The following is a 26,611-nucleotide window of genomic DNA, read 5'->3' as shown; positions in this document are numbered from 1 at the left end:
TAAACAATATTAGGGCTTGATCATAAACAGAAAGAAATTCTTAGTATTTGTTATAGTGGTCAAGTTCTGTCATAATAAATTATTTAATCCTTATTGGTAGGAGTAACATTTCCGGACAAGCAAATACCAATACAAAGTATATTCTAGTATTCTGCTCCTTGTATAAAAATTTCGGAATTATTAATAAGGAGATAAGTCAATCATAGTACCTTTAGGCACTATGGATTTAAACAACCCCCAGTTGAATCTCTTTATTGATTGTTTTTTATGTTTATATTTCAAATACTTCTTCTTATAAAAGATGAACATCTTCTTTAATTCCCAAGGCTGAGAAAAATCTTTATCTATTCTTATAATGCCAAAACACAGGTAAAATAAATTTCAAATGCCTTGCCTCCAGGTCAGCTGAGGAGTTTTCTTTTTTTTTTTTAATGTATGCATAAATCAATTACAACATGAAAATATTGACTGACTTCTGAGAATCTGTAAAATGGGAAGGTATGCTACTAAACATCTGTGAAGTATTTTGGACAATTAAGTATAAATTTGAGCTGATTTTCTGCTTGCAGATGCATTTTTGTTAATGCTTTACAAAATTGTAATAATAGGGGGAAAACTTTTATGCCTGCAAAAGGTATCCAAGTATCCTTTTCTCATCCAAGGATCCAAAACAAAGACTGACTTTAAAATTCCAGGGGTCACAATTCAGACTTGTTTAACCAGAAGAGGCCGCCCCATGCTGGAAAAGCATGGGATGGCCGATTGTAAGCCGATATGATTTGTACTTTTACAGGAATGTCAGTATAGAAAAAAATAAAAATAAATAAATAAAAGCAAATGTTGCTTACCCGTAACAGGTGTTCTCACAGGACAGCAGGATATTAGTCCTCACATATGGGTGACATCATCAGGATAGAGCCCAATCACGGAAAACTTCTGTCAAAGTTTCCAGAACTTTGACTGGCCCCTACTGGGCATGCCCAGCATGGCACTGACCCTGCAGCCAGCAGGGGTCCCCCTTCAGTCTTATTTGAAAACTACAGGCAGTGCCGAAAAATAAAACAACAAAATGTTATGAACCCAACACCGCGGGGCGGCAGACGAGTTTCGTGAGGACCAACATCCTACTTTTCTGTGAGAACACCTGTTACAGGTAAGCAACATTTGCTTTCTCACAGGACAAGCAGGATGGTAGTGCTCACATATGGGTGAGTACCGAGCTGAGGATGTCCGAACATGCACCAAATGTACCCAAAGGCGTGCAACAGGCACAACAACTGGGGTGAAATTTGGTAGATGGCATCCTGAACCCTAACAGGCAGGCGGAAGGGTGTTGGTACGTCAAGTTGTAAAAAAGTTGCACAAGACAGACTGGCCGAAGATGGAATCTTGTCTTCCGGCTTTGTCCAAGCAATAGTGGGCTGCAAAGGTGGCAGCCCTCCAAATGTCAGGAAGCGACACCGATCGTAGGTGTGCTACTGAAGTCGCCACGGCCCTCACAGATTGTGCTTTAACACGGTCTTGGAATGGAATGCCCGCTTGCTGACAGCAGAAGGATATGCAGTCCGCCAACCAGGAGGAGAGAGTCTGCTTACCCACAGGCTTCCCTAACTTGTTTGGGTGGAAAGAGACGAACAATTGAGTGCTTTTCCTGTGGGCAGCTGTACGGTCTAAGTAAAACGCTAGAGCCCGTTTACTGTCAAGGGTATGCAGAGCCTGTTCTCCTGGGTTGGCATGGGGCCTGGAAAAAAAGGTAGGTAGTATAATGGATTGATTGAGATGAAAGTCTGATACTACCTTAGGTAAGAATTTAGGGTGAGTGTGGAGTACCGCCCAGTCCTGCAGAAGTTTAGTGTAAATACAAAAAATTGCAAAATCCACTAATGTCAGGAAACAACCAATATAGACAATTAATAAACAATTCCTGAAGAGAATTAGGGTGGGAAGCTCACCGAGACCTCATATATTATATACCCTGTGTCAGGGTTTAATGAGAGCTTATAATGATGCAAGCTTCTCGTAATATTATAATCATAGGTCTCAGTGGGCTGATTATTGTGGGACGCTGTGAGGAGAGCTGTCCCGACGCACTTAAGGTCTCTAACTGTGCTGGAGAGTTGTACTTAACTTGCAACTTGCAGCTTTGATATCCGGCATGAAGTTGTAGAAAGCTGAAGATGAAGATGATAAAGTGGTCGAATCCGACTTTATTACCGACACGACGTGTTTCGGAGGAAACCTCCTTCCTCAGGGGGTCGGGTACCACTGGTGACTGCTTTGTATTTCTTACCGCAGATACTTTGCTTATGTGTGCAAAACGTTGACACAATTTGCTGAACCGGATGGCGTCTCTGAGAACACTCTTGTCAAAAAGCTGTGGTCAGTCGCTGTGCCGTGACGTCAGTCGCTGTGCTGTGACGCCAAACGCCAAACGTCGTGACGTCACGCCTTGAGCGGCCCAATTGCACGAACAGGGGCCGCTTTCGCCCGTGCAGGCGTCTATCTTCGCGGGCAGCTGGAGGCAGGAGAGGGAGTCGTCCTCACCGATGTCCGGTGGGGGGCTGCAAAAAGTAAGTCGCTTCGTCGCTTTACACTGCCAGTCCTCTCTCCCCTCCTCCCGGAGGAAGGCTGCTTTTCGTGCCTGCCTCGGGAGGAGGGGAGGGGGGACTGGCAATCCCGAGCATAGGATTGCCCGTCCTCTCCCCTCTCTCTCCTTTTGGCATCCATCATCGCGAGCAGCTGGAGGCAGGGGAGGGGAGCCGTGGTCGTCCTCTCCGATGTCCGGAGGGGGGCTGCAAAAAGTAAGTCGCTTCGTCGCTTTGCACTGCCAGTCCCCCCCCCCCTCCTCCCGGAGCAAGGCTGCTTTTCGCGCCTTGCTTCGGGAGGAGGGGAGGGGGGACTGGCAATCCCGAGCGTAGGATTGCCCATCCTCTCTCCCCTCGCTCTCTTGCTACCTTTTTTTTTTTTTTCGTTTTTTCTGCTTTGGTTGCTTGCTTCGGGAGGAGGGGAGAGGACTGACAATCCCGAGCGTAGGATTGCCCGTCCTCTCTCCCCTCGCTCTCTTGCAACTTTTTTTTTTCGCTTTTTTTTTGCTTCGGGAGGAGGGGAGAGGACTGGGGCTGCCCCGGAGACCAGCACCCATGGACGCGGCCAGGGCAGGAGAGCGGGGGCTGGGGGAAAGTTTGCCGCCTACCCTTACCCCTGCCTCTAACGCAGGGGGGTAAGGGTAGGCGGTAAGTTAGCAGGTTAAACGCGTGGCAAAACGGCAGGGTAAAATAGCGATAGTCGGGGCGCTCGTTACTGGATGGTAGGGAATAGCTAATTCGATCGTTTACATGCAATAAACATGCCGCGTGCGGAAGGGGTTGCCCGGGGATTTTAGGACGCGGTAGGAGTAGGTTAAAGGGGATAGTGTATCGCGGGTTGGACTAACGTGGCCGAAAGTGAGTAGAAAGCCGGTTAGGAGCAGGGTAACCGCGGTCGCACTTTACTGTATTGAGCTGTCTGCGAGCTGAAGTGATAGCCAAAAGGAAAATCACTTTCCATGTGAGATATCGAAGGTCAGAGGAGTGAAGAGGCTCCAACGGTGGTTTCATGAGCTGACCCAAAACCAGATTAAGGTCCCAAGAAGGGGCCAGAGGACGTAGTGGAGGTTTGATATGGAGCAAGCCCTTCAAAAAGCGTGTTACAAGGGGTTGCAATGATATAGGGACATCCCCGACACCTTTATGGAAGGCGGCTACCGTACTAACATGCATTCTGATGGAAGAAGTCTTTAGACCTGACTCAGGTAAATGCCAGAGATAGTCCAGAAACTTCGGAACTGGACAGGAAAGGGAGTCAAGGGACTGAGAAGAGCACCATGACGTGAACCTTTTCCATTTGTAAGAGTAAGATTTTCTCGTGGAAGGCTTCCGTGAAGCAATTACGACATGGGAAATTGGTTCAGAAAGGTTAAGTGGTTGAAGGATTAACCTTTCAATATACATGCCGTCAGGGATAAGGCGTGAAGATTGGGATGGCGTAGGCTCCCGTCGTTCTGAGTGATCAGAGCGGGTCCATTCCCAAAGGAATGTGCCTGCGGATGGAGAGATCCTGAAGTACTGGAAACCACACTTGGTGTGGCCAGTGAGGTGCTATTAGTATCATGGTTCCCTTGTCCTGACGTAACTTCATGAGAGTCTTTGAGAGAAGAGGAAGTGGAGGGAATGAATAGAGCAGATCAGTTGTCCACGAGAGGGAAAATGCGTCTCTGGGTCGAGAGAGTTTGCTACGAATGAGAGAACAGTAGTTTTCCACTTTACGGTTTTGTGGGGACACAAAGAGGTCTATTCGAGGATATCCCCATTGTTGAAAATGGAGTTCGCTACCGAGGGGTTGAGAGACTACTTGTGCGGTTGAAAGAGGCAACTCAGCTTGTCTGCCAGCACATTGTCCACTCCCGGTAAGTAGGTGGCCTTGAGGTACATCGAATGGGAAAGAGCTTCCACCCTTCTGTGTCAGGAAGCTGCACAGATTTGGAAGGAGCCCGTACCTCCCTGTTTGTTGATGTACCACATGGCCACCTGGTTGTCCGTTTGAATCAGGATAACCTGATTCGATAGGCGATCCTAAAAAGCCCCGAGAGCATATCTGATTGCTCGAAGCTCCAGGAAATTTATTTGGTGTTTGGCTTCCTCTGGAGACCAAGAGTCTTGCGTCTGCAGATCGGCTACATGGGCTCCCCACCCGAGGTTGGAAGTGTCTGTGGTTAGAATGATTTGAGGATTTGGAACCTGGAAGGGCAATCCCTGGAGGAGATTGGTCTGATTTTTCCACCAGGCGAGAGACAGACGGAGTGAGTCGGCGACGTGGACAATGGCCGACAGAGGCTGAATAGCTTGAGTCCATTGAGACCTCAGAGTCCAGTGCATGAGTCTCATGGCCAAGTGGGCCACTGGTGTGACATGGACTGAGGGCGCCATGTGTCCCAGGAGGACGAGAAATTGGCGTGCAGTCGCAGAGTGCTGAGACTGCAGCTGGTGAGCAAGAGATACAAGAGTCAGTGCTCGTTGTTGAGGCAGGAAAGCCTGCCTGTAAGGTGTCCAAGTTGCCCCAATGAACGACAAAGGTTTGAGATGGGACTAAGTAGGATTTGTTGTAATTGACAAGAAATCCTAATGAAATTAGAGTGTGTAAAGTTAGATTGAGGGACGACAGAGCAGCTTGCTGAGTGGGAGCCCTGATTAACCAGTCGTCCAGATACGGGTAGATGTGAACAACTTGTGTCCTGAGGAAGGCTGTGACGACTACGAGGCACTTTGTAAAGACTCGTGGTGCAGACGCTAGGCCGAATGGAAGCACTCGGTATTGATAGTGCTTGGGGCCTACTAGGAACCTCAGGCACTTGCGATGAGCTGAACTTATCGCAATATGGGTGTATGTGTCCTGGAGGTCCAGAGAGCAGAGCCAGTCTCCTCTTTGTAGAAGAGGTAGAAGCGATCCCAAGGTTACCATCTTGAACTTTTCCCACTGGAGGTCCAGAATAGGACAGACGCCTCACGATTTTTTGGGGATTAGGAAGTACCGGGAATAGAACCCTAGGCCTTGCTGAGAGTATGGAACGTGTTCTATTTCTCTTGACTAGAGAAGGAGGGAAACCTCTTGATCCAGTAGAATGGAGTGTTCGGATGTTCTCCACGTCTGTAGAGGTGGGGAGTCCGGTGGCATGGCGAGAAAGTTCAGATGGTGTCCCTGAGCAATGATTGCCAATACCCATTGGTCGGACGTGATTAAATGCCACATGTTGTGGAAGTGGCACAATCGACCTCCCACTGGTATGTGCAACAGAGGAATCTGGCTGCTGCTCTCTAAGTGGAAGTCAAAAACCTGAAGCAGGTCCTGGTTGAGGAGCTGCTTGTGGTTTTTGTTTACGGGCTTGACGAGACTGCGGTTTTTGATAAGGTCTCGTGGCATGGGATCTGGTTGGTGGCGGGTAAGACTTCTTCGGGCGGAAGAATGACTTCTTAGAGTCCTTTCTGTAGGGCTGTTTTGAGGAGAAGTCGGAAGGCATCAAAGAGAGCTGTCTCAGGGTCTCATGATGGTCCTTTAATTCTGCCACCATCCGTTGAATCTGTTCGCCAAACAGATTATCTCTGACACAAGGCAGGTCGGATAACCGGTCTTGTACTTCTGGGCGAAGGTCAGAAGACTTGAGCCAGGTCCACAGTCTCGCTGAAATAGCAGCTGCAGACACTCTGGTAAAAGTGTCAAAAATTCATAAGATGTTCTAATCTCATGCTTGCCTGCCTCAAAACCCTTGTTTACTAAGGTTTGTAATTGTTCTTGAAATTGCTGAGGCAGGGAGCCTGAGAAGTCCTGTATCTGCTTAAAAATGACCCTGTTATATTGGGTCATATAAAGTTGATAGGCGGCAATTCGGGAGATGAGCATGGCTGTGGCTGTTATTTGTTTACTTCCGGTATAACCTGTTGTATGTAAAGCCTGTTGCTAATTTATTGTTTACTGTAAACCGTGGTGATGTATATCTATACGTACCACGTTATATAAGAATCTCTAAATAAATAAATAAATAAATGGCCCCTTGGAATATTCGGCGACCAATGTTATCTAGGAATTTCTGTTCCTTTCCAGGAGGAACAGACGAGTGAGGCTTTGACCTCTTTTGTGCAGAGTTTACCACGACAGAGTGGTGATCAAGCTGTGATTTTTGAAAACCTGGGGCTGACTGCACCAAATAGGTAGTGTCAGCTTTCCTGTGTACTAGAGCAATTGATCCAGGATGTTCCCAGTTCTTCTTGAGGAGATTGAGAAGGACCTGATGGATGGGAATAGAGGTGATTACCTTGGGGGCATCCAGGAATTGGAGCAACTCCATCATCTGGTGCCTATCATCCTGTTCCGTCTGTAACTAAAAAGGAACCAATTCAGACATTTCCTTCACAAAGTTTATAAAGGAGAGGTCCTCTGGAGGAGAACGCTTCCTACTCTCAGTGGGTGAAGGTGGTGAAGGTAAATCATCGGTGGCTGTTGAGGTATCATCAGCATCAGCACCCGTCCCTCTAAGAACTAGAGGGGGACAAGGGTGGTTGGATACCTGAAGGTCCCGGTTTAGGCTCCGAAGGAATTGGAGGAATTATTGGAGGCACCAATGACTCGGTGGCGCCGACAGACGTATCAGCACCGATGGATGGGTCGATGGCGAGGGACGTATTGGCATCGATGGCTGAGGCAGAACTCCTAATGGAGGGATGCGGAACGGTGTTCCTCCTCCCAATGATGCTGTCAGTGGGATGGGCATCGGAGCCATTGGTGGAGAAGCGGCCATAAGTGCTTCCATCCTGGAAGCACTTATGTTCCACAGGCGGTGCCGGTGTCTGTGCCGGAGGAACCTGAAGACTTTGCATCGCCTTGTCGATGGCCTCCTGAACCATCCGGTCCAGTTCTTCTCGGAGACCTGGAGCAAGCAGCCCCGGCTCCAGAACAGAAGAAGAAGGCAGAGGCATAGCCAGAGGGACCACCGTAAAAGGCGGAGTTGCGGCTCCCAATCTCCGATTGGGTGAGGGTTGCCTCGGTGACTCGGTCGCAGGAATGGTTGGTGCCTTTCCTGGATGGGGTTTCTTCGACAGCGGCTCGGATGATGGCAAGGTTGATGATTTTGCTCCCTCGATGGTCCGAGTCTTACAGTGTCGATGGCGATGTTTCTCCCTGCGATCCCCTCAATCCTGAGGGGAGTAGAGGGTGTCGATGGCCGAGAAGTCGTCGGTCACCGGTCGGTGGTCGATGCTGGCACGAAGTTGACGGTGCCGGTTCTGACGACGTCGATGCAATGGACGGAGTCGGGGTTTGAGCACGGAAGAGAAGTTCCATCTTCTCCATTCTGGCCTTGCGACCCTTCGGTGTCATTAGGGCACATTTGGTGCAGGTCAAGACAACTTGCTCGTGTCCTAGACACATTACACAGACTTTATGTGAGTCTGTGATAGACATTGTGCGGGTACAGTCCGGGCGCTGACAAAACCCCGACGCCATTGTAAAAAATCGAGCCGCGGTACGGTCGACGGCCAGTAGGCCGCGAGGGCCAAACTAGATGGTAATCGACGGGAAACGGGTAAAAACTTACTGGAGTACCGCGGACTGAGACAAAGTTAGAGGAGGGACCCCTGTGGGGCAATTTAACTTTTAGTAATTCCATGAGGAAAATTCCTATCGGGAATCTCTTCAGAGCTCCTTTACCGCGAGGCTACTGCTGCGTGGAAAAAAGAAGACTGAAGGGGGACCCCTGCTGGCTGCAGGGTTAGTGCCATGCTGGGCATGCCCAGTAGGGGCCAGTCAAAGTTCTGGAAACTTTGACAGAAGTTTTCCAAGATTGGGCTCCATCCTGATGATGTCACCCATATGTGACTACCATCCTGCTTGTCCTGTGAGAAAGGATTTTCCATTTTCTAATTTTTGTGAATATATGGAATTGTACTCTGGAAAACAAAGAGTTGAATTGGTTCCTATGATATTATCCTAATAAATGTAGGCTCTGTATAGGAAGAAAAAAAAAAGACGAATTGGCTCCTGCATCATCCTCCTTTCTTTTGTTCTCTATGCAATTCTTGGTAAACAGTTTATCTTGCAGCTCACTAAGACTATGTACTATTTTGCATATAATGAACTGCTGGCCATGAAAGATATAATTAATGATCTATATGAACTTTCAGATTAGATTCTTTACCTAATTAAAATCTAAATTGAACTTGACCACCATCTCTGCAATTTTAAGCCTTACACAACCCATAACCTATTCTTTAATCATTTTAAAAAGTACTGACCCTACAATACATCTCCCATTGGCTCAGGGTAAATTATTAGATTTTTTGATATTGGTAGCATTACACAATATAGTGGCCAATTGGAAACATAGCGATCTGCTCTCTGAACACCTGTGGTGGAATTCTGTCTGCTTATTTAGCAAATATGAAAAGGCCATGGCGATAAAATTCCACAAGATAGCATCTTGGTGCCAGGTGTGGAAGCCATTAGACGACTATGTAACATTACTTTCTCCATGATAAGAGTGGCGTAGAATGATTAGTCCCTTAACTATGTATTGCTTCCTTCTTCATTGCATCATCTACCATGGCTGCTTTCCCCCTCATCTCTTTTTTACTTCTTCCTTTCTTATCCCAGCTTCTTACTCTTTCTTTTTACTTTCTCTCCCCCTCTCCCCTTCTTATCATTCCTTGGAAAATAAGAGGTTCGCTATTGGCTTTGTTTCTTCAGATGTACATCACTGTGTATTGTTAAATGTTTCACATGTTTATGCAAACTTATACACTTGTTAACCTCTTAATAAAGAGATTTAAACTAAAAAAAATCTAAATTAAACCTTCTAGGGAAGCAAGAGCTGCTTCTGCTAGTGAAGGACAATTCCTGACAATTCTGAAAATATATCAATGATTGCATACCCTATTTTCAACTGAAATAAAAAGCACAAAAAAGGAAATGTGCTTCTGTTTCTTTGAAGAGCATTGAAAGGGATACAATGAATACAGAAAAGAAATGCTAATAAAGTCAAGAGAGAGTCAACAGGACCTGTTCACACTTATTCCTTATTGTCCCATTGCCTACAGAGCATGTAAAGCCCCTCAATACAGATAATACAAGACTGAAAAAGAGGTCTGAATCAAGGCCCAACTAGATGGTGCTAAAGCCAAGGATCTCACCCCAGTTTCTTGTTTATTCTCTACATGCTGGTCATTATATTCTGTTAAGTTTCTTCTGCTCTCTTTGTCTTCTGTACTTTTGCTTAGTTGTTTCTCTGCTAGGCAGACTGATTCTTTCAACACACAGCTGCTGCCATCTTCACCTTTAACACACAAAAACGCCAGGTTATAACATTTTATGCGTTTAAAAATTTTCTTTCACATTGTATTAATGAGTATATTTTGTAATACTTGTATAAACAATTATTTAAAAACTCTATTTTTTTGGCTAACCCAATGGCTCCATGGAAATGCTGCGTGCTTCCATGCAGGAAACGGGTTCAATTCTCAAGTCCACCTCTTGCTTCTTGGGCCTTCTGGACCTAGAGGCAGTGTACAAGCAGTATTCATGCCCCACAGGAATAGGAGAGACAGAGAGATCTCTCATCACACACTACCACCACCTTGTGGTCAGACTCAGGGTACAAACATACCATGTTCTGAAGATAGCCATGGGCTATGATCTGTGACTGCTAGCAAATGTTACTTACCTGTAACAGGTGTTCTCACAGGACAGCAGGATGTTAGTCCTCACATATGGGTGACATCATCAGGATGGAGCCCAATCACTGAACACTTTTGTCAAAGTTTCTAGAATGACTGGCCCCCTACTGGGCATGCCCAGCATGGCACTAAGCCTGCAGCCAGCAGGGGTCCCTCTTCAGTCTTGTTTAAAAGCTACAGGCAGTGCCGAAAAATAAAATAAGAAAACGAACCCAACACCGCAGGGTGGCGGGCAGGTTTCGTGAGGACTAACATCCTGCTGTTCTGTGAGAACACCTGTTACAGGTAAGCAACATTTGCTTTCTCACAGGACAAGCAGGATGGTAGTCCTCACATATGGGTGAGTACCGAGCTGAGGATGTCCGGATATGCACCAAATGTACCCAAGATGTGCAACAGGCACAACAATTGGGGTAGAATTTGGGGAAGGGCATCCTGAACCCCACCGGGCAGGCGGAAGGGTGGTGGTACGTCATGTCATAAATAAGTTATGCAAGACAGACTGGCCGAAGATGGAATCTTGTCTTCCGGCTTTGTCTAGGCAATAGTGCGCTGTAAAAGTATGGAGAGAAGTCCAGGTGGCAGCCCTGCAAACGTCAGGAAGCGGCACAGAGTGTGCTTTAAAACGGTCTTGAAGCAGAATGTCTGCTTGCTGATAGCAAAAGGAAATGCAATCCGCTAGCCAGGAGGAGAGAGTCTGCTTACCTACTGGCAGCCCCAATTTGTTAGGATAGAAAGAGGTAAATAATTGAGTGCTCCTTCTGTGGGCAGTTGTACTGTCTAGGTAAAACGCTAGAGCCAGTTTGCAGTCAAGGGTATGCAGAGCCTGCTCTCCTGGATTGGAATGGGGCCTGGGAAAAAAGGTAGGTAGTATAATGGATTGATTGAGATGAAACTCCAAAACTACCTTAGACAAGAACTTAGGGTGAGTGCGAAGAACCGCCCGGTCCTGCAGGAGTTTAGTGTAAGTCGGATAGGTAACTAGGGCCTGTAACTCACTAACTCTGCGAGCTGAAGTGATTGCCAAAAGGAAAATCACCTTCCATGTGAGATAGCGAAGTTCACAGGATTGGAGAGGCTCAAATGGTGGTTTCATGAGCTGACCCAAAACCTGGTTAAGGTCCCAAGAAGGGGCTGGAGGACGCAGTGGAGGCTTGAGGTGAAGCAAGCCCTTCAAGAAGCGTGTTACAAGGGGTTGTACTGAGATAGGGACACCCTCCGATACCTTTATGGAAGGCGGCTACCGCACTGACATGCATTCTGATGGAGGAAGTTTTAAGACCTGACTCTGACAAGTGCCAGAGGTAGTCTAGAAACTTCGGGATTGGACAGGTAAAGGGATCAAGGGCCTGAGAAGAGCACCGTGATGTGAACCTGTTCCATTTGTAAGAGTAAGATTTTCTCGTGGAAGGCTTCCGTGAAGCAATCAAGACACGGGAAACTGGATCAGAAAGGTTAAGCAGCTGAAGGATTAACCTTTCAATATCCATGCTGTCAGGGACAGGGCTTGCAGTTTGGGGTGGCGGAGGCACCCGTCGTTTTGAGTGATTAGAAGCGGGTCTGTTCCCAGAGGAATGTGCCTGTGAATGAAGAGATCCTGAAGTATTGGAAACCACACCTGGCGGGGCCAGTGGGGTGCTATTAGGATCATGGTTCCCTTGTCCTGACATAAGTTCACGAGAGTCTTCGAGAGAAGTGGAAGTGGAGGGAATGCATATAGGAGACCGGTTACCCGTGAGAGGGAGAACGCGTTTCTTGTTGGATAATGTTGGCTGTGAGTGAGAGAGCAGAAATTGCCTTCTTTGCGTCACCCCAGAATCGCAAAGTAGGCAATTTGAGGATAACCCCATTTTTGGAAGATGGAGTTCGCTACTGAGGGGTTTAGAAACCACTCGTGGGGTTGGAAGGTGCGACTCAACTTGTCTGCCAATATGTTGTCCACTCCCGGCAAGTAGGTGGCCCTGAGGTACATCGAGTGGGAGAGGGCCTCTGCCCAAATCTGTGCAGCTTCCTGACACAGAAGGTAGGATCCTGTGCCTCCCTGTTGTTGATGTACCACATGGCCACCTGGTTGTCCGTCTGGATCAGGATGACTTAATTGGACAGGCGATCCTGAAATACTCTGAGAGTGTATCGAATTGCTCGTAGTTCCAGGAAATTTATCTGGTGTTTGGCTTCCTCTGGAGACCAAGAACCTTGTGTCTGGGGATCGGCCACATGGGCTCCCCACCCGAAGTTGGTTAGAGTTATGTGAGGATTTGGCGCCTGAAAGGGCGAGCCCTGTAGAATATTGATTTGATTCATCCACCAGGCGAGAGACAGACTGAGTGAGTCGGTGACATGGACAATGGTCGACAAGGGCTGAAGGGATTGAGTCCATTGCTACCTTAGGGTCAACTGCATGACTCTCATGGCCAGGCGAGCCATTGGGGTGACCTGAACTGAGTACGCCATGTGTCCCAGGAGGATGACAAAGTGGCGTGCAGTCGTCGAGCATTGAGACTGCAGCTGATGCGCCAGAGACACGAGAGTGAGGGCTCGTTGTCGAGGCAGGAAAGCCTTTGCTTGCAAGGTGTCCAGGTCTGCCCCAATGAACGATAAGGTTTGAGATGGGACTAAACAGGATTTGTCGTAGTTGACTAGAAATCCGAGTGAAATTAGAGTGGTTAAGGTAGATGTAGGGATGACAAAGTGGCTTGCTGAGTCGGAGCCCTGATTAACCAATCGTTCAGATAGGGGTAGACGTGAACACCTTGAGTCCTGAGGAAGGCGGCAACCACGACGAGGCATTTTGTAAAGAGTCGTGGTGCAGACGCTAGGCCGAATGGAAGCAAGCGATACTGATAGTGCTTTGGGCCTACGAGAAACCTCAGGTATTTACGATGAGATGGAGTTATCACAATATAAGTGTATGCGTCCTGGAGGTTGAGAGAGCAGAGCCAGTCTCCTCTTTGTAGAAGAGGAAGAAGCGAGCCCAAGGTTACCATCTTTAACTTTTCTCTCTGGAGGTACTTGTTGAGGGCACATAGATCCAAAATTGGACGAACGCCTCCCAATCTTTTGGGTATTAGAAAGTACCGGGAATAGAACCCGAGACCTTGCTGAGGGAATGGTACTGGTTCTATTGCTCTGGACTGGAGTAGGAGGGAGACCTCCTGCTCCAGGAGCAATGAATGGTCGGATGTTTTCCATGCCATTAGAGGCGGGGAATCCGGTGGGATGGAGAGAAAATTGAGATGATAGCCCTGAGCAATGATTGCTAGGACCCAGTGGTCCGAGGTGATTGATTGCCATATCTTGTTGAAATGGCATAACCATCCTCCCACTGGTATGTGTGGTAATGGAATCTGGCTGCTGCTCTCTACGCGAGAGTCAAAAGCCAGAAGCAGGGCCTGGCTGGGGGGTGCTGTCTGAGGCTTTTGTTTTCGGGTCTGACGAGACTGTGATTTGAGGAATGGTCTCACAGAACGACGTCTGGCTACTGGCGGGTAGGACTTCTTTGGTCTGTAGAAAGACTTTTTAGAGTCCTTCCGGAAAGGCTGTTTGGAAGGATAATCCGAAGGTATCAGAGAGAGCTGTTTGAGAATCTCATGATGGTCCTTTAATTCAGCCACTGTCTTTTGAATCTGCTCGTCAAAGAGATTGTCTCCTTTACAAGGAAGGTCAGACAACCTATCTTGGACTTCCGGTTGAAGGTCTGAAGACTTGAGCCAAGCCCATCGTCTTGCTGAAATAGTAGCTGTAGATACTCTGGTTGCAATGTCGAAGATGTCATAACATGATCTGATCTCATGTTTTCCTGCCTCCAAACCTTTGTTAATTAGGGTGTGGAGTTGTTCTGGAAGTGACTGAGGCATGGAGGTTAACTCCTGCATCTTCTTAAAAATGACCCTGTTATATTGGGTCATATAGGGTGGAAATTCGGAGGATCAACATTGATCCTTGAAAGACTCTGCGACCAATGGTATCTAAAAACTTCTGCTCCTTGCCAGGAGGAAAGGAAGTGTGAGGTTTCAACCTTTTTGCTCTCTTTTGCGCAGATTCAACCACCACAGATTGGTGATCCAACTGAGGCTTCTGAAAGCCTGGAGCTGACTGTACCAAATAGGTAGAGTCAGTTTTCCTGTGGACTGGTGCAATGGAGCCAGGATGTTCCCAGTTCTTCTTGAGGAGATCTAGAAGAACTTGGTGGATAGGGATGGAGGTGATTTCCTTGAGTGCAACCAGGAATTGAAGCAACTCCATCATTTGATGTCTATCGTCCTGTTCCGTTAATAATTGGAAGGGAACCAATTCAGACATTTCCTTCACAAAATTTATGAAAGAAAGGTCCTCTGGAGGAGAACGCTTTCTACTCTCGGTGGATGATGGCAAGTCATTGGTGTCTGGTGAGGAATCATCAGTCCAGGTATCATAAGGATCAGCACATGTCCCTCTAGGACCTGAAGGTCCTGGTCTAGGCTCCGAAGGCATCAATGAAAGCTATGAAGGCCCTGGCGCAGGCATCGAGGGCATCGGTGGATGACTCGATGGCACCGATGGAAGTATCGGCACCGACCTCGATGGCTGAGGCAGAACTCCTGATGGAGGAATGCGGAACAGTGTTTCTCCTCCCGATGATAAAGCAAGCAGGGAGGGTACCGGAGCCATTGGTGGAAAAGTGGCTAAAAGCGCTTCCATTCTCGATAGCAGGAGTGCCCCAGTGACCCGGTCGCCGAAAAGGTCGGTGCCTTTTCTGGACGGGGTTTCTTCTTGCTCGGACGATGGCGAGGTCGATGGTTTCGCTCCCTTGATGGTCCGAGACTTTCGATGCCGGTGGCGATGTTTCTCTTTACAATCCCCTCGGGAGAAGAGGGTGTCGAAGGCTGGGAAGTTGTCAATGCCAGATGGTCACCGACTGGTGGTCGATGCTAGCGCGACTTTGACGGTGCCGGTTCAGATGATGTCGATGCAATGGACGGAGTCAGGGTTTGAGCATGGAAGAAAAGTCCCATCTTCTCCATTCTGGCCTTGCGACCTTTTGGTGTCATTTGGGCACATTTGGTCTAGGTCAAGACATCGTGCTCTCGTCCAAGACACATTACACAGACTTTATGAGGGTCTGTAATGGACATGGTACGAGCACATTCCAGGCCTCAACAGAAACCCGACGCCAGGTCCATAGAAAAAAATCGAGCTGCGGTATGGTCGACGGCCAGTAGGCCGCGAGGACCAAACTCGACGGAAAACGGGTAAAACCTTACCGGAGTACCGCGGACTGAAAAAGTTAACGGAGGGACCCCCGTGGGGTAATTTAACTTTTAATAATTCCATGAGGAAAATTCATGTCAGGAATCCTGGCAGAGCTTCTTAACCGCATGGCTACTGCTGCGTGGAAAAAAGAAGACTGAAGAGGGACCCCTGCTGGCTGCAGGGTTAGTGCCATGCTGGGCATGCCCAGTAGGGGCCAGTCAAAGTTCTAGAAACTTTGACAAAAAAGTGTTCCATGAATGGGCTCAATTCTGTGATGTCACCCGTATGTGAGGACTACCATCCTGCTTATCCTTGTGAGAAAGAAACTATTGCAATGGCTAGGCTAGAAAGCAGGCAGGGGAGAAGATTAGATATGGAGGAAGCCTTCAGGCTGTTTCAAATGAAGATGCCTGGTGCCATAGCCCAAAGAAAGGCCTGTTCTGCTTGACCTGGAAGCTCAAAAGAACAGGAGATTGCAGACTGCTTGAGAAAAAAAAATCTTACTTGCAAAAAAAAAAAAAAAAAGTAACAAAACATTAAGTTTTGATCTGAGGGGACAGTAAAGCATCTGAGTCTTACATGTTCAAAACAAACCACTATTTTTGTTAAAGATGTTTTTTTAATTCAGTAATATTGTATAGCATCTCTTTTCCCCTCTTTCCATTGCTAAACTGATTCAATCCCCAAACACAGCTGTAAATGGAGCCCAATTAAACATGGAACATTATAGCTGTTTATCCCTTGCTCTCTGTATTACACCTTTGTTTAATAAAGTGACAAATATTAAAAATTATACAGTTAAAATCTTATGTCACTTCTCATTGTGAAAACTATGGCAAAAATTGTTGTTTAGGGCAATCTAAAAGATCCTAAATGAGGTAAACATGATATCCAAATAATTTAATATTATAGAATATTAAACTAGCAGAAACATAAATACATGAAGTGTTTACATGAGACTAGAAGTTTCAATATGGGACTGAAGTACTGTAACTACTTCAGTAAAAAATACAACTGTGCAACCGTTTTTGAGTATTTTAAACCAACCTGATTTTCTGCCTTGATATTCAAAACCTGATTGCAAGTTCTCTGCTGTTTCTGAGGTTGGAATAGGCTTGAAAATCTGACGTCCACAGCTGAAAGTAAAAGTTAAGGCACAAAATTATGCTATTTATTATACTATTATATCACCTTTACAAGGGGCAATGTTCAAAATGCCCACAACTGCTCAGAGTCCATGCGTACTTTTTATTCCCAGTCTCTGCACCAATTGTCACAGAAGAGCATTGCACATACTTTTACTTTAAAACTGTCGGGTCGATACAGTAAGGCCGCGTTAGAAAGAGTGCGGCAGTGCCGGGCGCACCCTCGTTTGCCCCACGCACTGATCTGATCACATACCGCGCAATACTCTATTTAAATTGCTTGCAAATGCAAGCTGCGTCTGCAAAGCGTTAGGCGAAGCATTAGGCCCGCGCAACCCATTTTACTGTATAGGCGCTTAATACAGCGCCTATACAGTATCCTGGGTGCGCTGGTACCTGTCATTTCAAATGACATTTGAAATGACAGGCACCAGGAAGTGGATCCCAACTTTAACCCATGAAATCCTAAAAACCGAAAATCCCCTCCTCCCGAAGCGGCTCGACATGTGCCAACTTACCTTTTGTTGCTTTTCAGCCCCTTCCCTTCTCTGCCGCCCTCCGGAGGGGGCAGCCGGCGGCGAAAACGGCTCGCAGTGGTCCCCCCTGCGCAGGTCCCGGTTCTTCTGGAGGAAAAATCCTCAACCCCCCCCCCTCAGAGAACCCAGCTGGGGTTGAGAGGCGCGAGTACTGAGTAAATCCCCTTCCCCAGGGCAGTGCCCCCAACAGGGGCTACAAGGTTGTGAGGGAAGCAAAGCGTACTTTCATTGGCCTGAGCGCCCGTCAATTTGGGCGCTCCAGCCAATGAAAGCACATAGACAAGCGAGCGTGACGTCACGGTGTGCGTCACGCCCGTCTATGTGCTTTCATTGGCTGGGGCGCCCAAATTGACGGGCGCTCAGGCCAATGAAAGCACAGATGGGCGTGCTTTCATTGGCCTGAGCGCCCGTCAATTTGGGCGCTCCAGCCAATGAAAGCACATAGACGGGTGCGCGTGACGTCACGGCGTGCGTCACGCACGCCCGTCTATGTGCTTTCATTGGCTGGAGCGCCCAAATTGACGGGCGCTCAGGCCAATGAAAGTACGCTTCGCTACCTTGCAGCCCCTGTCAGGGGCACTGCCCTGGGGAAGGGGATTCACTCAGTACTCGCGCCTCTCAACCACAGCTGGGTTCTCCGGGGGGGGGGGGGGGGGGGGGGGGGAGAGAGGATTTTTCCTCCAGGGTACTGGAGGCGCTAGGACTCCGGTTCCTCCCAAAAGACGCTGCACATGGTCGCGAGGGAACGCTGCAAGCCGCTTTCGCCGCTGGAGGACGGTAGAGAAGGGAAGGAGCTGAAAGCAACAAGAAGTAAGAAAACAACAAAAAGTCGCTTCGGGAGGAGGGGATTTTAGGTTTTTAGAGGTTTCCTTTTGGGGGAAAGTTTGCCGTCTACCATTACCCCTGCCTCTAACACAGGGGTAAGGGTAGGCGGTAAGTTAGCAGGTTAAACGCGCGGCAAAACGGCAGGGTAAAATAGCGATAGTCGGGGCGCGCGTTACTGTATGGGAGGGAATAGCTAATTCAATCGTTTACATCTAATATACATGCCGCGTGCGGAAGGGGTTATCCGGGGATTTAAAGAGGCGGTAAGGATGGGTTAAAGGGGATAGTGTATCGCAGGAAGGGCTAACGCGGCCGGAAAGTGAGTAGAAAGCGGGTTAGGAGCGGGGTAAGGAAAAAGCACCCACAGTGATTTGAGCCTTTTTCTGCAGTTACTTCTTCTTAACAAAACTATAGTTTCCTCCCCAACTAATCCCACATCTAATGGAACTATGCGTGTTATTTTACCAAATCCAGAGTGGGCAATTTACACAGGTAAAACACTAGTATATCCACAGAAATCCCTTTGTAAATTACCTTCAAAATGACTGTGCTGACAAGCTATAACAAGTTATTAGCACAAAATTAACAGACTGTAAAGAGGTAACATGAATGTGATAGAAATATTTTCTAAACACATTTGTGAAGCACAAACTATTTTTTAAACATTAATTTACCTGTTACAAATATGACCCGTAGAAGTTCTGAGTGGCTGCTGAAAATCTGAAGAACTAAATATGTATCCCAGAGGTTTATGCAAAGTCACGCTTGGCTTAGTTAGAAAATCAGCTGTATCGGGAAATTCTATCGGCGAACGATTGACCAGAGTACTAATAGTATTAGGCACATGACTGGGAGAGTTCACAGGACTCAGGCTAGGGGACATACCTGCAATATAAACAGAAATATGAATTGTTTCACTGGTGAAGAGTACTGTGAAGAGGACATCAGATTTCAGCTGTTTCTTTTCCAACAGGAAAACCCATTTAGTTTGCCTGCACTGTTTACAATCATTTCATTTATATAATAACTGAAGTACAGAGTAATTCTTCCAATAAGGAAGCAAAGAAAGCATTTTAGCATGAAGATGCTCTTAATATAAATACAGGGATTTAAGGATTTGAGAGCTTTGTCTGAATATAAGGCATTATATAAAGGGAACCAATTATTGATGAACTATCTACACAGGAATATCTGTTTTTTTATATCTTTGGCAAAAACATTAAGATATACGTTTATTTTGGGAACAAATAAAACAGACCTCTACAGCAATATGTAAACCACCAGATGCAAAATCTGCTTCTCTTTCAATTATCTCATTAGCTGTCAGTGACACTAAATTACAAGTTCTATATTTTATCTTCATACCTCTTTCAGTATAAAGATTTTGTACAGTTCTCAAAGTGTACTTAGCATTAAAAAAGATAATTAACTTGGTTAAATGCTTCTGCCACAATGAACTTAATATATAAATTTAACCATAAGTTGGAAAGGCTTGTTTACATTACAGAGTGAGGGATTGACATATTTGTGGATCTCAAAGCTATGCTATATATCAGGGGGATCTCAAAATTATGCTAAATTGACATTTTCACAGTAGGCAAAGCATGCAAAATAATGGTCATGCTGCCAGGATCAACAATCTTGTAATTAACAAAATAATACCATCATTACACTAAGTCTGGATAGATAAGTGAACAGTGATAGTTCCAGATAGTTGACTCAATTACAGTAGTAATTGAGTCAACTAAGAGTATATCTGGAACTAAGAGTATATCTGCTCAACCTAAATTTCTTATATGCTGAAGTCATGTAGCAATACTTTCAGATCTGCCTTGCATAGGCCATAAAATAGTTTCTTACCTGCTCGTCTAGGACCCACATGATGAGTGAGGGTCACAGAAGATGACCTTTGCTTTGGGATTGTCAGAAGGTTTGAATTGAAAGGCCCATTTGGATGTGATCCTTGGCTACAAAGCACAATAAAATAAAAATGAAATGATATCTAAACAATCTCGTTTTGCTGTTGTGAAATGTTTTTGATATTTTTACTTCAATTGTTCTTTGATTAGAATTTCTCCAATTCTATTGCAAAAATAAGAGACCAAATGTTTTTCATAGCTGGTCTTAAGTTATGGAACTCTCTACCAGAGGTATTACATCTGATAACAGGAAAAAAGTTTTAAACTTGAACTAAAGTCATAGCTCTTCAAAAATGCATGTGATTTAACTTAGATGATCAATATGCAGATAACTTCACTATAAAAAAAAAAAAAAAAAGACAACCATAGATATTGTTAATAGAATGAGCAAAGAGTAACCAGAGAGGTAAAGTGTATTCTGAAAACTTACTGGCAAATACATGAATGTCATTTAAGTAGAACACATGTATAACAAACTACTGTCCTAACCCTTATTCATGGTCGACACTACATCAGATATGTCTTTGTTGAGGTATAGACCTAGACTATGAATGTTGACCTAGAATATGAATGATGCCTTTGTAAACCGTTGTGATCTTCTTTTGGAATAACGGTATATAAAATGCCCAAATAAATGAATGAATAAAAATCTTAAAACCTATTTTCTACTCTTCAAAAATGAATAGGATGACCAGACTAGATAAAATAAATGTATTGCATTTTGATTCCTCTACATAAATGATCTTGCAGTACTTGGGCTTGGGAATTCCATTGCTACAAATTGCCTATGACCCATTACAAGAAAACAGAAATGACATAATGGATCACAACAAATGACTAACCTAATATCCTATCCAAACAGTGGCAAATAGTAGTGTATGTAGGAAGTGTATAAGGCAGAGCTTTCCAAAGTGTGTGTCGGGACACATTAGTGTGTCGCCTGTAGTGTGGAGGTGTGTCGCCCGGTCCACAGGGCCGGCGGAAACAGGGAACTATAGCAGGAAGATCGGCGGGCAGTGGTGGAGCTTACATCACCACGGCCCGAAGAAAAGAGTCACGTTCACTCCTCCTCCTTCCTGCCTGTGCAGCCCTGGAAGAAAAACGTTGCCGGAGCCGCGTGGGCAGGAAGGAGGAGGAGCATCTGCTGTGTACAGAAGAAGAGCAGCATTAATGGGCCGCTGCGGATCCCACGTCGCGGCACCCCGAGAAGAGGAGGAAACCCGATAGCAGGGCCGCTGCAGATCCCATGTCACGGCCAGGGAAGATCAGGGCCTCTGAAGAGCCCATCCTTCGGCAACCCGTGCAGAGGGACAGTATGTGCCAGTGAGAGCCTGTGCGAGTGAGAGAGCCTGTGTGTGTGAGAGTGAGACAGCATGTGCACAAGAGAGACAGTATGTATGTATGTATGAGAGAGAGGCATGTGAGAGTGAGAGCTGTGGATGTGTGAGATTGCATGTGAGTGAGAGCCTGTGTGTGTGAGAATGAGAACCTAATTGTGTGTTTGAGGGAAGACAGATGGAGAGAAAAGAAATAGAAAAAAAGACCCTGTAAAAGGAATTGACAAAAAAACAAGAAAGGAAAGGTGGAAAAAAAAGCCTGTGACCAACCTATTAGAAAACTAAGATCAGACAGCAAAGGCAAAAAAAAAAAATTACTTTTTAGTGATTGGCACATGTAATCTTTGGGAATGTGCAAGAGTAGCACTTTCTCTATGCGGATCTCACAATGTACGAGATCAGCATGGAGGAAGTGGAAGCCTGCAAATATTTATTATGAGATAGGTTGTGTTGTGAAACATTTTATGTATGTATATATTTAAGGAAACATACATAAATTGTTGAAATACATTTTGTTCGTTTAACCTTTAACTTCTGGTTTGCTGGTAGACTGAATTACTGTGTCACGAAATTATGTTTGTCTAAAAAGTGTGTCACCAACATGAAAAGTTTGGAAAGCTCTGGTATAAGGAAATGGGATGTTTAACGTGGTATATCCCTGTCATAAATAAACTATATATACCTGTATCACTTGTCATCAACATTTATTTACTTTAATCACATACAATTTATATAAATTATATAATATTCACACTCATACCACATTCATTCACATAACACTAAACACAATATTATATAAATTATATAAATTTTAGATATTGTATGTGATTAAAGTAAATAAATGTTGATGACAAGTGATACAGGTATATATTGTTTATTTATTCATGTATAATCAATACCTGTAGCATTACCCATTTGTTGTGATTTGTGACTACTCCTGTCAGTCATCCAGTTTTAAGCAGTAATGATATAGCAATGGGGTTAAATCTCTGTTATTGATCTTTCATTTATTTTATTGAAATATCACTTGTATTCCACTCACTCTCACACAAATGGTTCACGGAGGATTACAGACACTCATAAAACAATATACAATAAAACCACAATTAAATCAAAAGCTTCTCTAAAGTAACACACTTTAAATTTTTTCCAGAACGCTTTCATGTCTGTTTCTCTGCATATATCCCAGGATAAGGCATTCCACAATAGCAGTCCAATGTAAGAAAAAGCACTGGTATGAGTGGTTGGTAGTCTATACCCACGCAAAGAAGGAATGGTGAGTAAATGGGAGTCCGCAGACCACAATCTTTTGCTTGAACAATATTCAGATAATAGACTCTGTGTAATGCAATGGTGCTGACCATAACATAACTTGTGAATAATGACCACCATCTTAAATTTGGAGCACCAGGATATAGGTAGCAAATGCAAATTTTTCAATGCAGGAGTAATACGCTTAAACTGCTTTAGCCAAAATAAACCTCACTGCGGTATTCTGAATTAACCGCAGTGCTCTAAGTTGATATTTTGGCAAGCCTACAACCAAAGCATCACATTAATCTAATTGTCCAAATAAAACAGATTGTAATATGATTCTGAACAACTCCCTTGGTAATAAATGTTGTAATGGGTGAAGAGATTAAAAACTTTAAATGCGATTTAAAAGGTAATTGAGAATCCAAAATGACTCCTCAATTCCATGTTTCAGAAAATACTTTCAAATCTGTATCTGCATAACGAATACTAGATGATATAGGTTGAGAAGAATTACTAGTCTATGGAATAGAGGTCTTTAAGAGCTAGCCAATTCTTATTTAACCAATTACTTATGGCTGACATACAATCCAAGAATCTTGTCAGCAGAATATCAAAATTGGAAATGGGTAGAAAAAAATGAATATCATTAGCATATATTAGGTAAAAAATATTCAGTTTTTTAAAAAATTGTACAAATGGGTTGCAAAAAAAATATTAAAAAGGGCTGCCAAAAAGGGCAGATCTCTGAGGAGCTCCACATTCTATCAATCTCCAATCAAATGTAGTGTTACCAATCTGCATACACTGTCTCCTGTGGGATAAAAATGACTTAAACCATGACAATACTTTTCTTCCAATACCCACTTGTGTTAGACGTGTTATCAGAAGAGAATGATCTAAGGTATTAAAAGCTGCAGTGAGATCATGTTGTACCAACATTCCAGAAATACCTTGATCTTTTGAGGTCAAAAGTTTGTCTAAAAGGGGAAAGTAGTAACTCTGCCATGACTGGCACAGAAACCAAAATGAAAATCATCTAACACCTTGTTTTCAATCAAAAATCATCAAGCCGCATTAAAACACATTTTTCAGTGATCTTCCTTAAGGTGCAACAAATTAGAGATAGGCCTATAATTTGTAATTTTTACAGACGATTTAGCCTCATTTTTTGGACTAGGTCATATAATAGCATCTTTCAATTCTCCAGGAAAGATGCCCTCAGTCATAGTCATAGAAGGTAAGGCCATCGCGGAAAGATCAAATGATTTCTTTGCTTCGGTGTTTACTGACGAGGATGATGGGGAGGTACCCGTAATGGAGAAGGTTTTCATGGGTAATGATTCAGATGGACTGAACCAAATCACAGTGAACCTAGAAGATGTGGTAGACCTGATTGACAAACTGAAGAGTAGTAAATTATCTGGACCAGATGGTATACACCCCAGAGTTCTGAAGGAACTAAAAATGAAATTTCAGCCCTATTAGTAAAAATTTGTAACCTATCATTAAAATCATCCATTGTACCTGAAGATTGGAGGATAGCAAATGTAACCCCAATATTTAAAAAGGGCTCCAGGGGCAATCCGGGAAACTACAGACTGGTTAGCCTGACTTCAGTGCCAGGAAAAATAGTGGAAAGTGTTCTAAACATCAAAATCACAGAACATATAGAAAGACATGGTTTAATGGAACAAAGTCAGCATGGCTTTACCCAAGGCAAGTCTTGCCTCACAAATCTGCTTCAGTTTTTTGAAGGAGTTAATAAACATGTGGATAACGGTGAACCGGTAGATGTAGTATACTTGGATTTTCAGAAGGCGTTTGACAAAGTTCCTCATGAGAGGCTTCTAGGAAAAGTAAAACGACATGGGATAGGTGGCGATGTCCTTTCGTGGATTACAAACTGGCTAAAAGACAGGAAACAGAGTGGCCATTTTACCAGTTGGCCTGATTTTAGAAGAGCCTTTCTAGAATACTGAATCTTTAATATGCTTAAAATCTTATATAAAAATACCTGTTTGTTTATATTTAACCAACAAGTTCCAGTTTCCAGCATTCCACTATTCTGGCTAGACTTAATACAAATTATTTTAAAGTACACTACATTAAGAAAAAACAAACTATGCAATAAAGCAAATGTTGCTTACCTGTAACAGGTGTTCTCACAGGACAGCAGGATGTTAGTCCTCACATATGGACTAACATCCTAGCCCAAGCATCCCACATTGTCTGTCAGTCAATTCCCTGGTCTGACCATAAACTTATCTCCACGTCACTCCTCAACCAACTCTCTACGCCCTCCTCTTCACAGAAAGCCACAATTCAACTCAGAAAATTATGCAAGCAGGAAACCTTAATCTCTCACCTCTCTCCAGAGCTTAACCTTTTGGACCTCACAGACGTAGACACTGCCTTATCCTCATGGTCTAAAATAACGAGTAAAGTGGCAGACTTGACCTGCCCCCTAAAAACTAAGGTTATCTCCTCTAACAAGGACATGAAAAAACCTTGGTTCTCTCCAGAATTAAAATCCATTAAACGCGAACTTAGAAAAAGGGAACAGAGCTGGCGCAGGAATCCTTCCTCTTCAAACCTAGCATCTTTCAAATCGTTCATGCACCATTACAGGATCAAAATGCTTCAGACAAAAAAAGATTTCTACTCCCAGAAAATCCACAATTTCATCTTTGATCCAAAAGCCCTTTTCTCACTGGTTTCTTCTCTTACTAAACCTCCAGTTCCGGCTATCCCAGATGACAAAGCAGCTCTCAAATCCATTGAACTTGCCAACTACTTCAAAGACAAAATAACTAACTTACTGGCCGCCCGAACAACACTAACATCCCCGGGCCAATCATGTCCTCTTTTCACGGCATCCCCTCTCATCTCTATGACTTATCAACCTTTCAAAGCCTCATTGCCTCATACAGCATTCCTGGAATAATTCGAATCAACTTCCTCACTAGAAATAGAATCACTACTGAGGAAACTAAAACCAGCCTCCCACCCTTTCGATGCGATTCCTGCCAATCTTCTCATCTCAAGCGCCACAGAAGTTTCTAAGCCCATCTCACTTATCATCAATGCCTCCTTAGCACAAGGTCATGTCCCCGACCCTCTTAAACTGGCTATCTTAAAACCCCTTCTAAAAAAAACTAACCTCTCCACCGACAACCCAGCAAACTTTTGTCCTATTGCAAACCTTCCTATCATTGCCAAGATCCTAGAAAGAATTGTCAACAAACAACTCTCCGAGTTTCTGGACAATAACAATATCCTCTCCCCAGCCCAACTAGGATTTCGTAAAGCTAGAAATACAGAATCTCTCCTTATTTCTCTGTCAGATATCATCCTCATGAACCTGGAAAAGAAACGGCCCTGTCTTCTCATCCTCCTAGATTTATCGGCTGCATTCGACACAGTGAACCATCAGTGTCTCATGGACAGGCTAGCGGAGATCGGCATCAAAAATACCGCACTAAACTGGTTCAAGTCCTTCCTTCAAAATAGGCAATACAAAGTCAAGATTAACAGCAAAGAATCCCCCCCTTTCATCTCTTCCCTTGGAGTTCCTCAAGGTTCATCTTTATCCCCGACACTATTCAATACCTATCTTCTCTCCCTTTGCAATCTACTCTCCGATCTGAAACTTACATATTACCTTTATGCAGACGATGTCCAAATCCTGATACCGATCACAGAATCGCTGCAAAAAACCCTTCTCCATTGGAATGCTCATCTCATCCACATCAACAACCTCCTCTCAAAGCTTAATTTGCTACGCAACACCAACAAAACAGAATACATCCTAATCACACAAGATGGCAGCGTACCACTAAATAACGTTCAACAGTCAATGTCCCCTACTTTCTCACCCAAGGTAAGAAACCTCGGGGTAATCATATACAGCCAAATGACCTTCACAGGCTTCATCAACAACACAGTAAAGGAGTGTTATTTTAAACTCCAAGTTCTAAAATGCCTAAGACCCCTCCTCCATTTCCATGATTTTAGGTCACTCTTACAAGCCATTATATTTTCCAAAATTGACTATTGAAATTCACTCCTTCACGGCCTGCCTGATATTTCACTCAAACCTCTCCA

The 26,611-nt window shown here is 44.6% G+C and overlaps 1 protein-coding gene across 2 annotated transcripts in view; it reads right to left on the bottom strand.

Moving 5' to 3' along the window:
- The window catches only part of PDE3B (phosphodiesterase 3B), a 429,076-nt gene that overhangs the window by 110,797 nt on the left and 291,668 nt on the right, over positions 1-26,611 (bottom strand). For both annotated transcript variants that reach the window (XM_029582158.1, XM_029582157.1), the window contains exons 5-8: positions 19,855-19,961; positions 18,669-18,879; positions 16,536-16,624; positions 9,714-9,856 (exon numbers count right to left, since the gene is read on the bottom strand). In XM_029582158.1, the coding sequence (XP_029438018.1) occupies positions 9,714-9,856; positions 16,536-16,624; positions 18,669-18,879; positions 19,855-19,961 (550 nt within the window). The remainder of the gene's footprint in view (positions 1-9,713; positions 9,857-16,535; positions 16,625-18,668; positions 18,880-19,854; positions 19,962-26,611) is intronic.

This window comes from Rhinatrema bivittatum, chromosome 17 (genome assembly GCF_901001135.1).
Source record: "Rhinatrema bivittatum chromosome 17, aRhiBiv1.1, whole genome shotgun sequence".
Taxonomy (NCBI): Eukaryota; Metazoa; Chordata; class Amphibia; order Gymnophiona; family Rhinatrematidae; genus Rhinatrema; species Rhinatrema bivittatum.
The sequence above is the reverse complement of the archived record's forward strand: the minus strand, read 5'-3'. Positions and strand labels throughout refer to the sequence as shown.